Source organism: Melospiza melodia, chromosome 10 (genome assembly GCF_035770615.1).
Source record: "Melospiza melodia melodia isolate bMelMel2 chromosome 10, bMelMel2.pri, whole genome shotgun sequence".
NCBI lineage: Eukaryota > Metazoa > Chordata > Aves > Passeriformes > Passerellidae > Melospiza > Melospiza melodia.
The window spans coordinates 12,349,451-12,362,039 of record NC_086203.1 but is presented as its reverse complement, the minus strand read 5'-3'; the positions used below and the strand labels follow the sequence as shown (position 1 = coordinate 12,362,039).

The window sequence follows — 12,589 nt, the reverse complement described above, 5'->3', positions numbered from 1 at the left end:
TTGGCTCAGGGGTATTAAATAATTAATAATCCTGGGTTATCCTAGAATCCTGGGTTTTCCTGAAATCCTAGGTTATCCTGAGGTCTGGGTTATCCTGAGCTCTGGGTTATCCCCAGCCCTGGGTTATCCTGAGCTCTGGGTTGTACCCGGCCCTGGGTTATCCTGAAATCCCAAGTTTTCCTCAGTTCTGGGTTCTCCCCAGTCCTGGTTTCTCTCCAGCCCTGGGTGTTCCTCAGCTCTGGGTTATCCTGAAATCCTGATATTCTGAATTCAGTTCTGGTATTAAATTAAACCTCACTCCTTGCACAGAGAGTTTTACACCCACTTTTAGCAGCCAAGGGGGAAATGTGGCTCCACATCCCCAAAATTGTGCCTGTGTTTGTGTGGGGCTTTGTGCTGAGGGGCCAGGGCTGGGCTGGCCCTGCTGCTGACCGAGCTCCTGCCTGGCTGAGCCCCCACTTGATCTGGAAATTGTGTTTTCTGCAAACCAAACAGAGCAGAGAAAGTACATCTGCTGCGTGTTTATTGATTTAGGGCTCTTCCTGCCTGGTTCTGGGAAAGAGGAAAAAAAAAATAAAAGGAAAATGAATAAAAGGCCACCTTCATTATTTCACTTTTAATTTCCTTCCTCCAAAGTAAGCAGAGCAAAATTAGATTTAGGCTGATGCATATTCCACAAATAAATTACATGGAACTAGAGTGGTTAAATGAACTTTGCTTGGGGATTATTGGAAAGATAAATATTTAAACACTGAACTTGAGGTAAGTCATGTTTATGCAACATCTGGGGTTTTTTGTCACTGCTTCTCCACCCCCTCTTTTTTTTTTTTTTCCTGTTGTGGCTTTTCTAGTCAGTTCAACCCCGAGGACATGAAAGCAGGGTGAACACCACCTTCAGAAAACTCTGTTGTCTCTATTGTTGCCAGCCAGAGGGGTTTTTGACTCTTTTTTTTTGCAGATAATCTTTGCCTGGTTCTATTTTTATGGAAGCCTTTGATTATATTTCACACTATGTCGCAGTTAAAAGAATTCAAAGTAAAGGTTAGAAGAATTCAAATTATATCTCCTGGGGAGAAAAAACCCAGCTTGTATTGAAATTGTTCAAAAATATTTAAATTGCAGTAGAACTTAGAAACCATTGAGCACCATAGTGTATGAAGCTGAAATTTGAAAGTTTTATTTTAAATTAATAGAGTTATAATTTCAGGATGACATTTCATTATCCAGACTTAGAAATTCCAGAAAATTTCTGCAGTAGGGGAGGGTAAGGATTTCCATTCCATGTGGAAAAATGCAAACACCAATCGAGATGGGAGCTGTGCTGGTTAATTCTGTAGCCACCTACTGGATCACTGAATTACCTGCACCACACATTAGCCAGGGTATTGGAGATTTTGTAGAATTTTATCAAACTAGAATATTCCTTTCTACACTAAAAACAAGCTAAGCACAGTTATGAAATCTTTAAGTGTCCACATCCTGAAGATTGATACAATAAATATTTTCCTTTTAAGCTCGTAGTACAAAAAAATTCTTAAATTTTAAAAGTTGATGCAGATGAAATGCTAAGAAACCATAATTAATAATAATTATCCTTGCTGTTGTGATATCAGTAAGGGAATAATGAAATGAACTGGCTTTTTAGATTTTCACGCTCACCTAGAAGTGACATTTATCCTCCCTGGATAAAATTTGAATTTTCATTGTTGTTATTTTGATTAATGGCATTGGATTGGCCAATGTCAGTGTGTTCCTCAGTTGTTTGCATATGTGTTCCTTAAGGAGCCAGGAGTTTTTCCAGTTGCTACCAATATTTATTACCAGTCCAATCATATTCATATATGACTATACATTTTGAAAATTTTATTCCACCTTTGCCAAATATTCTGGTTTCTGTCTAATTAATAATGGTAGTTTATTGCCTTGCTCTTGAAGTTAGAACTCCTGCTAATCCTATTTTTTATTCTGCTGTATTTTGTGTATCTTATGTCCGTGTGGAAGGGCTCATGCAGTGTAGACCCTTCCATCTCTCACATTTATGAACTTGGCAGATTTCTCAATTTCTCTGGTTGCTCTTTGGGATTTTCCCCTCAGTTTTTAATTGCCAGAATTAAATGTCTGAATTTTTAGAGTGTAGAATTTTTAGAATGTTTAGAACTTTTTATTCCTAGTTATAAACCTTCTTCTGTGAAATGGGGTTTGTGCTTGATAGAGGTTCAATAGAATTTTTACTTTCCTGATTTTAGGAAAACTGTCAAGAATCTGCAATATTTTTGGAAAATGGTGTTTTCCCCTCAGTAATACTTTTCAAAGCAAACAGATTTTGTAGCAGTAATTATAGTATAAATTATAATTATCATTAATTATAATGCAAATTAAAGGGAAATCCATGGAGCTGGTAAATTTTCACTGTCACTATCACACTTTTATCATATAAAATGTTCACCAAATGCAAAAATAGTCTGGGGAGTGCCTGAAAAAGAGCAGATTGGGAATGGGATGGGGGGATTCAGGTCAAGTTTTCTTTCATTTCCATGGGACATTTCTGGTTTCCTTGGCAGAACAGTCCCATGACAATGAGTTGGTGGCAGAGAGGTGCTGCACCATGGCAGAGGGAAACAGGGATAAATCCAATCAGAGCAGCAATAAAGGAAAAGATGCTCAAAACCTAAAACAACAACTGCTGAACTTCATGGACTTGTCCCAGGGACAGTTACCAACAAGAAAAATTATTGAATTTTGCCTGTCTGGTTTTTTCCTCTCTGAAGTTTGAGCTGCAGTGTCCAGAGCCTGTTCCCTCAGTCTGTGCTGGGATGTGGTGGAGCTTGTGGAATCTCAGGATCAGGGTCCAGAGAAAATGATGTTAGTGCACTTTTCTGAGGGAGAAAGCACTTTGTTTTCTTTTCCTTTTTTTTTTTTTTTAATTTTTCTTTTGTTTTACTTTTTTTAATGTGAGTTGTGTTGGCTGTTGTGGGCCACAGAGGATTCCACAGCTTTGGGACCACAGGAAGACGTTTTTTATTTTCGTTTTCTTTTTAATTTTTATTTTCATTTTCTTTTTAATTTTTTTTAATGTGAGTTGTGTTGGCTGCTGTGGGCCCCAGAGGATTCCAGAGCTTTGGGATCACAGGAAGATCCGTGGCCCTGCTAATTGCAGGAGTGCCATCTGCACTGCTGCGCTCAGAGGTCTGCAGCATTCCCATGACAAACCCCTCTGCAGTGGTTTGCAGCTCAGACACAGAAATGTGCTGCTGCCCTGATGAATCTCCACTCTGGCTCTGATTTGTTCCCCTCCTACCCTCAAGAACTGAAAAAACCAAAAGAGCCTGGTTTAAAATCTGAAAGCGATACAGCAGTGACTGGATGCTGACTAAGCAGGAACTTTGGTTGCTGCACTTTAGCAAGAATTTCATTCCCAAATTCCTGTAGGGGTGACCTTTACTGTGTAATGCAAGTGCTTCTGGTCATTCTGAAACCAGTCAGTGTCTCATAAAACCTCCAGCAATTCTTAGTTTATGTTCCAGAGCATCAGCTTTGCCTCTGGCTGTATTTACTGTGCTGGAGTGAGGCACTAAAGGGAGGGTTTGGAGCCTGTAACACTGTCCTGCTGCTGCCCAGTTTAATCACATGTTGAAGGTGTTCAGCTTTTTATTCCTAGTTATAAACCTCTTCTGTGAAATGAGGTTTGTGCTTGAGTGACAGAGGTTCAATAGATGCAAATTTTAAGTGGAAAAAAGCAGTGCCAACCATGGCCATGACGGGCAGAGCTCAAACTTTTTCAAGTGAATGATGGAAGTAAAAGTGGTCATCCACAGCACTTTTTGAGGGTCAGAAGAACTCCCATTTCAGTGGATAAAGTGTTTTTATATGCTTCTGTATATTTGATTTCCTACTCAGTGGTTGGATTATTCCAAGTTATTCCCTGCATTCCGGGCAGAAGCTGGAGCCTTCCCTAGAAAACTCAGATGTTCTGTAGCACAAGCTAGGAGCTGCCTTTAAAGCAAGTTTTTGTGAATTAGACATCACTGCTTTCATAAGTGGCCAGAAAATGTATTTACAGCCCAATTAAATAGTGGAAATGAAGGGGAAAAGGTGGTTAATTTGGCAGCATTGCTGATTACAGCCTTGGAGAGTGTGAGTTTGTGGGTCAGAAAACCCAGAAGCTAAGCTTAAAATAGGAAACAGCAGAAATTCAGTTTAAAAAGTGAAGTTAAAAGACAGACAAAAAATGTTAAGACTGAGGAAAGTTAAGAACACCAGTTGGCTGTATTGGGAATAACCCTGTGCTCAGAAAATACACCCAGCAAGTCACCAGAACACAGAGGATGAGCAATTTGAGGCTCCACGTGGCCAGAACAGCTTTGGCCCCATTATGACCACGCTTCTATAATCTCCCTCGATGATGCTGTTTAATCTCATGGTTCCTCTCTTCTCTAATGCTCCTGTTTTGTTTCCCCCAGTTCACAATGCCAACCTTAAGCTTAAAATAGGAAACAGCAGAAATTCAGTTTAAAAAGTGAAGTTAAAGGACATACAAAAAATGTTAAGATTAAGAAAAGTTAAGAACACCAACGGGCTGTATTGGGAATAACACTGTGCTCAGAAAACACACCCAGCAAGTCACCAGCACACAGAGATGAGCAGCTTGAGGCTCCACGTGGCCAGAACAGCTTTGGCCACATTATGACCATGCTTCAATTGATGATGCTGTTTAATCTCCTGGTCTGTCTCTCTTCTAATGCTCCTGTTTTGTTCCCCCAGCTCACAATGCCAACCTTTCCTGTTGTTGTGAAGATTGGACATGCTCACTCAGGCATGGGAAAGGTGCAGATGCTATTTGTTGCATGTTGGGAGCCTGGGGGTTGTCCCTAACCTGTGCATGCTCCTTCCTCCCCTGAGATTTTACCTTTATTTATGTCTTGGATCCCCCCTTGCAAATCTCTGCCTGTCCATGCTAAGAAAGCATCTCCCTCTAGGAAAATTAAGCCATGCCCAAAGTACTTTTACAACTTGGCCTTTGCAGTTTGAGAGTTGCCCCGTGTGGGATGTGCTTTGAACTGTGCTGAGATGCTTTCTGCAAGCAAAACCTTGTTTATTAATGTATTGTCTGCACTGAAACTCTTCAAGAGTCAAGGTCTGTTGCACAATCCAACTTTTTGGAGCTGGGAGTGTGGGAAGGTTTTGCCTTGGTTCTTTGTTGGTTTCAGCTTGGTACTGAACGTTGATTTCCTATCTTGATGTGCTGTCTGTGATTGTTTCATACCTCTGTATAACTGCTGCTTTCTTTCTCCAAAGTAATTGCATTTCAGTGGTGAGTACAGATGTTTTGGTGTCACTTATCTCACAGTGCAGGGCCAGTGGGAGAGCATTTAAATCCCATTTTCACTGCTATCAGTGCCAACTTCTAGTCCTTGCAGGGTAACTTCACCCACTGAAAACACTTCAGTGCTAGAAGTGGTTAGATTTTAAATCAGTTAATCAGAGAATATTTACATTTATCATCCTGAATCTCCAAAGCTCTATGAGCATAATATTTTCCACTATTTAGAGATAGAAAACGGATTTAATTACAACTTGCACTGTATGTTATTTTTTGCCTATGATTGTTTTGCTTTGTTTCATATTTAGTAAATCATTGCAAGTCCAGCAGGCAATTTAATTCAGAGCAGAGTGAACCACTAATTAAACTGCACTTTCTGTGGGTTGCATATGTGAAGTGTTAGAATGTTTATGCTGCACTTTGGACATTAACCTCTCATTTAGAGAAAAGGGGTAATAATGCCCAGAAATGTTCCTTGTATTGAATGTCTAGAAATGATTTTTCCTTTTAGCTATGAAATATTTCAAACCCTCCAGGACTGAATTCAATCAGAGAGCAGAGGAAGGTTCCCCTGGCAGCCCAGCCCTCCCTGAGGGCACTGCTGGCAGCAGCATTTCCAGAGGTCCCACTTAAACCCACACAGCCCAGTCAGTCTTCAGAAAATCAAGCTGAAACCAGGCCTCATGTCTGGTTTTTTGCTCTCAGATGGCAAATTACTCTGTGTCTTTCTCCATCAGAGAGCTGGGGGCACCAAATTCCCTTTATTGTGCCACCTCCCAGCCGTGGCCCTCAGGTTCTCCAGTCCCAGGAGAAGGAGAAGCAACCAGGGTGTGCTGGGCTTGCACAGAGCTGCCAACTCCTCATGTTGGACACCATGGGCAATCCTGAGCTCCTCACCACTCTGAAATGCCCTTTGGATCAGAGCCCCACTTCCCTCTTCTGCCCCTTTCACTCCTGCTTGCCCAGCTCTAATCCCCACAGGGATTGTGCCCCCTGTCCAGAGGTGATGTCTCTGTCCTCCCTCTGCCCTCCAAAATCTGCTTCTCCTCTCCCCTAGATCAGCATTCCCCACCTGTCCATGCCCCTGTTCCTCCAAGGTGTAAAGCTGATGGTTTAGTGTCACTCACGCCTCAGCAGAGCGTTCCACACCTGGGAAATCCCACCCTGGAAAGCCCTGGAATTCCCACCCCTGGAAAGCCCAGCTCCTTCAGAGCAGAGGGGAAAATGAGAATGATGGGAAAATGAGAATGATGGAAAAATGAGAATAAAATCTGCTCCCTGTGCTCCTGCCTTCCCCAGGATATCAGGACCCTTCAGCTCCTCCCTCATGGGAAAAGCTGATGGGATGATGTCAAAATTCCTGGTGGGCTCCACGTGCATTCAGTTACCAGAGCAATTTACAGAATCAACATGAATCTACATCCATTGGAATTGAAATTGCATGTCACACCTAAAAAAAAAAATTTTGAGGCCTGAACATCTATAATTGACTAACATCAAAAAAAAAAAAAAAAAAAAAAAACCAAAACAAACAAAAACAAACAAACTAAATAACCAAAACAAAAACCAAACCAAAACAAAAACCCCAACCCAAAATAAAATTCAGTGCCTGCAAATTGCTTTCTCCAAATGAGCAGGTAATATTTTGCCTAGAAAACTAGATGTATTAAAGCAGGAATGTTACAAGACCTAGAAATCAGATTAAATATCAGATTTTTTTAATGCTGTCAAAACCATGCTTCTCATGAATTTGCAACCGAATTCCACATTTCATTCCTAATTACTCTTTTCTTCTCTTGTCTGTGCTGTGTTCTTGTGGCTTGATGGCTCCAGATCAAGGTAGACAACCACTACGATTTTCAGGACATAGCCAGCGTGGTAGCACTCACTCAGACCTACGCCACCACTGAGCCCTTCATAGACTCCAAATATGACATCAGGATCCAAAAAATAGGCAGTAACTACAAGGCATACATGTGAGCCAAATCCTTATGTTCTTTCCTGCTTTTGTTTCAAAGTTGATAAGCACCAGTGAGATGAAAGGGTGTTGGAGGAGTCTCTGAGATGGTGCCTCCCTTGTCACACTCTATGGAAAGAGTATTTAAAACTTTCTGGATTTATCCAAATTCTTTTTATCAGTTGGTTGTGGCTGGGAGGAGGAGGATGAGACACAAGGTGAGCCTGCCAGAGGGGTTTTTCTGCTAACTTGTGTTCAGTATTTTAATTTAAAGAAAGGAGCAGTTGGAAGAGGGTTTGGTTGCACAGAGGTTAACTCAGATTTCTTCGTACCTTTTCATCAATTTAAGGCTAAATTTTCTTCACATTTTTCTTCCCCCCTCTGAGGATAAGTTGGATGGCATTCATTCACAAAACAAGCTTAACTGTCACACTTTAATGGAACAAAGTCCTCTCCTTTCAACATAACCCACCAAATACACAATCCAATCTTGGAGAGGCCTTCACAGAATCATGAAAACCCCTTCTCATGTTGGAGTCCAGGTGTTTGTTTGAAGGCCATGGCTAAAGGAGAGGCTCAGGGGATGTTTCAGCTTCACAGATGACATTCAGCTGGAGCAGCAAACCAGTTGTGAGGCAGCAGTTGAGCTCTGGTCTCTGTTTTACGCTGATTGTTACTCTCTTTCAATTATCAGGCAGTGTAATCTGACAAACACTCATTTCATTTCTCATTTTGTGACAAGTTAGGTCATCTCATGTCTTTGTTCCTTCACACTTACCATCCTGAGGCAGGGAAAATGTACCAGAACATGGATAAAAATACACAGTTACATGTCCACACCCACATCCAGACACAGGGATATTTCTCAAGGAACTCCTGAACATTATTTCTCAAGGAACTCCTGAACATTGGAAGGATCAGCAAATCCTTGTAAACCATTTGTAAGGTACAGTCAGGTTCTTTATCAATAAAAAATTGCAAGCAAACTGTAAACACTGAGAGAAGCTGGAGTTGGGTTAAAGCCAATCCATAAAATATTTTATAATCTAAAAGACAGGGTTGATGTTAAGAACCAAATAATTCAGAACAGCCATGAAGAAATAGAAACTTTGGTGCAGGGCGGGATAAGGGGAAGCATTTCTCTCTTTAGATTGATATTGGAAGGCCACACACTCTGGAGCTCTCACCCAGACATTGCTGGCACAGATCTGCTGCTCTGCCCTCACCTGGTTCTGAGGGTGCACTTGGGAAAGAAAATCCAAGGTCTGGCTTCCCAAAACCCAAAATTCCCAAAAGTGCTCAAAAATCCCCGCTCCCTCCCACTGAGGGGCTCAGGAGAGCACAGATCTGGTGGAAGCACAGTTCCCATGGGTCAGACCCACCCTCAATGTGGACACCCAGTGCTTCTGAACCCAGAATTCACTGAGCACTGCAAAATCAGCGTGCTGGAAATGTGAGTTGGACAGTGACCAAGGCAGGACACCCAAACAGCTCATGAGGATGCAGAAGTTTCTGGAATATTCCGTGGTTTTGGTGATACAGGACTGTGATTTCAGCTCCCTGTGGAGCTCAGGTGTGTTGGGCCTTCCCCACCTCTCCCTGGCGGCTCCAGATCCTTAAGCAGATGTTACAGCTTTTATCCCCCAGCTTTCCCAGGAGGGTTGATTCCAGTTCTGGGGGTTTGTCTCACACTGCTGCTCCAGACCTGATTTTCCCCTCTCTGAGGATCCCATCCTGCTTTTCTGCCAGCCCCACCAGCGTCCCCTCTGTCCGTCCCCCTGTCTGGGCCACGCCATGCTCCAGTCCTACTGGTTTCCCAGCCTGCTCCAACCTTCCTGTCCCTCAGTCCTGTCCCCTCATGCCAGAACTGTTCCCATTCCCAGGATGTCCCCAGGATGTCCCTCAGCCCTTGGATCCTCCTCAGAGCCATTCCCAGCCTGGCTCTGGCCCTGCTCCCAGTCCCCTCTTCTCCCCACACACCTTCCCAAGCCACTCTGCAGGCCTGCATGGAGCTTTCCTCTCTTTTCCTCCCTTTCCTCTATTTTCTCTCCTGTCAGTTCTTCGACAGGCAGATTCCTTGTGTTGTGCTGCCCATCTTTCCCCTTCCCAAATAAACAGAGCTGATTTTTCCCACTTTAGTGTGCGTGGGAAAGGGATAAGGCCCAGCACTCAATGCCTCCAATGCATGGTCAGGTACCAGATGTAGCACTGGGCTCATCCCCTGTGATAGAAATCGGACCACAGCATTTTGTAGAAGAAAGCCCTGCTTTTTTTTTCCCCTTTTGACTTGAAATTTAAATGCTGTTCAGTGTCAGGAATAATTTTGGAAGAGTCAACCCTGGTAAATTTATCATTCTGAAACATAAGTGTTTCTTCTCTGCAGAAGCAGCAGTTGGCCTAAGGGACAGCAAAAATAAGTTAAAATGACAGCCTGTTCCTCCTACCTTTTTATTTATTTTTAAGTTTCTACTCAGAAACTCTGGGTTCATCCAAATGCTAAAAGCCTAGTGATCGTTTTTTTTTCTCCAGATTCTTTATCACACACCAAAATGAAATACGGGCTCGTTATTACAAAGCGGCGTGGAAAGGAGAAGATTTACCAAATGTCTGAAGAATTCTTCATGTGCACATACATATACATGATGTCAGTAGAATATTGTTCTACAGCTGGTTCTCATTTTGCTCTGTGACACAGGAACAGAGCACTTAGAGAGCCACCACAAAAAATACCAGCTGAACATTTGTTTTTGTAGTTTAAAGAGAGTTATTAAGAGCCTCGGGTTTATAATTCTGTGGGAAATTGTGGTTTAAGTGGATCCATGAGTCACCAAACACTGGTGCTTATCGTCTGTCAGTAGAGATTATGGCCAAAAAAGCAGGATTGGATCCCTGTAAATACCACAGCCCCTCTGGAGGCTGTGTGACACACACTTAACTGCCCTGGGCACCCGGGCAGCATTCAGCTGACTTCAAGGAATCCAGTTTAAAAGGGTCACACACCATGTAGAAAAACAGAAGTACAAAAGCTCTGTATCTAAATCTCCCCTGCAAAAGCAGGACTGCGAGTCCAAGGCTTACAGTTCTTTGATCAAAGGGTCAATAAACCAAAAGTAAAGCACATCAAGCAGAGGAATAGTGCTGGAGGATCAAACCACAGAGCAGGCTGCCTACCCAAGAATAGTAGGCAGACATTTCTACATATTTTTCTGATGACAAGTCCCTGTCCCAGCAATTTGGATTGGATACTGCAAATGCTACTAAATAAAGCAGGAAGGTATTGGAAAAGGGGAAGCTCAAGTTACTATGAATTGTTTAGCAATTCTAAAACAGTTCTTCCTTCTTGCAAAGACCAAATCGAGTACAAACATGTTAAGCCTAAGTGTAAAGCACTTAAAGGTGTAGGAGTTGTTTTATTTATTGTTCAGTGTTTGGTTAAAGAGGAGGAAATAACGATGTGAAAGGCTCCTGGCAATTATCAGACATGAAGAAGGGTGGGAAGCCTGCATGTTTCATATATATAATTACACAAATCATCTCTAGGGCTTAGGGTGTCTGGGTGGGTAGTTTTGGATCAGTTCACCATGATCTCTCATTCTGGAGTTCATCTGTGTCAAACCCACAACCTCCTGAGATCCCACCAGTGAATTCAGTGTCCACAGCATCCCTCAGCCCTGCTCTGACCCCCGCAGCATCCTCACAGCCAGCCAAGCATCCACTGGGAGACTTCTGCAGGGGCTTTTCCCAGTGTGGAGGGAAAATAGGGCTTCAATCTGGCCATCTTTGTGTCTCCAGTCAGTGGTGCTGGGATTCCATCACTGCAGCTGAGAATCTTGAGCTAAATACTGGCTAAAAGCCTTCAGGATAACCATTTCTCCTGATTTAGTTACATATTCTTTCCTAAAAGATGCCTAAAAGGGTGCATTCTGATCAATTCCCATAAGAAGTCTGCAAGAGGATTGAATTGTGATTTGTGGGATTTTCTCTCTGATGCCAAATGTCTGTGTGGAGTAGTAATGAGCCTAAAATTATTAATTTTTAAGCAGGCACATGTATATAAACACCACCTCAAAAAACTGAGCAGAAATCACACACAACCTCTCTGCTAGTTGAGGTTTCCTTACACACAACACTCAACAAGCACCTTCTCTTCTCTCTCTTCTCTTCTCTTCTCTTCTCTTCTCTCTCTTCTCTTCTCTTCTCTTCTCTTCTCTTCTCTTCTCTCTTCTCTTCTCTTCTCTTCTCTTCTCTTCTCTTCTCTTCTCTTCTCTTCTCTTCTCTTCTCTTCTCTTCTCTTCTCCTCTCTTCTCCTCTCCTCTCCTCTCCTCTCCTCTCCTCTCCTCTCCTCTCCTCTCCTCTCCTCTCCTCTCCTCTCTTCTCCTCTCCTCTCCTCTCCTCTCCTCTCCTCTCCTCTCCTCTCCTCTCCTCTCCTCTCCTCTCCTCTCCTCTCCTCTCCTCTCCTCTCCTCTCCTCTCCTCTCCTCTCCTCTCCTCTCCTCTCCTCTCCTCTCCTCTCCTCTCCTCTCCTCTCCTCTCCTCTCCTCTCCTCTCCTCTCCTCTCCTCTCCTCTCCTCTCCTCTCCTCTCCTCTCCTCTCCTCTCCTCTTCTCTCCTCTCCTCTCCTCTTCTCCCTTCTCCTTCCCTTCTCTCCCCTTCCCCTTCCCATCTCTCTTTTCTCTCCACAACACAGGACATGGCATCACAGAAGAACTTTAAATTTTATGAAGGTCCCAGAGAAATATCAACATTCCCCCACAATTGCTACTGACCCTCATAATTAACTTAATGGGACATGGAAGTTAATTATGCTCTGGCTGCTGCCTGATACACTTTTAATGCTTTGCAGATGTTCCCTTGATTTTACTAACTGGAAACACTTCATAACTTGTATGCACAGCCTGTTCCCAGTACAGCATTTAGCTTTCACAAAGCAGCAATCTTCCCAGCCCTAAGGTCTGAGAGGGAAAAAACCTTCACATGGATTTTTTTCTTTCTTAGAGGTTAAATAGGAGAAGGTGAATTGACACAGAGTGTTTAGGTTATATCAGTAAATAGCAAAGAGTGAACACTGGAGGAGGAACCAAAATCCAGCTCCAAAACACACCTGAAATCACTTCAGAGGTGTTAGAAACATAAAAGTGTTGCTTTTTGAGTGTTGGGACACAGTGGGGTGGGTTTGAAAGGAGAAGCTGAAGCTTCTTGACATTTACCTTTGCAGTGCCAGCGTGTTACAGATAATTCAGTTCCTTTGTAGCTGGCACCAGCTCATTTCTAACACTGCCCCTTCATCAAAGCAGGCTGAGTTTTTAGAAAACAA

At 42.8% G+C, this 12,589-nt stretch overlaps 1 protein-coding gene across 1 annotated transcript in view; it reads left to right on the top strand.

Annotated features, from left to right (window-relative positions):
- SYN2 (synapsin II) overlaps positions 1 to 12,589 on the top strand; it is a 194,057-nt gene that overhangs the window by 144,695 nt on the left and 36,773 nt on the right. The window contains exons 6-7 of the mRNA XM_063164403.1: positions 4,762 to 4,824; positions 7,154 to 7,296. Coding sequence (XP_063020473.1) covers positions 4,762 to 4,824; positions 7,154 to 7,296 — 206 coding nt within the window. The remainder of the gene's footprint in view (positions 1 to 4,761; positions 4,825 to 7,153; positions 7,297 to 12,589) is intronic.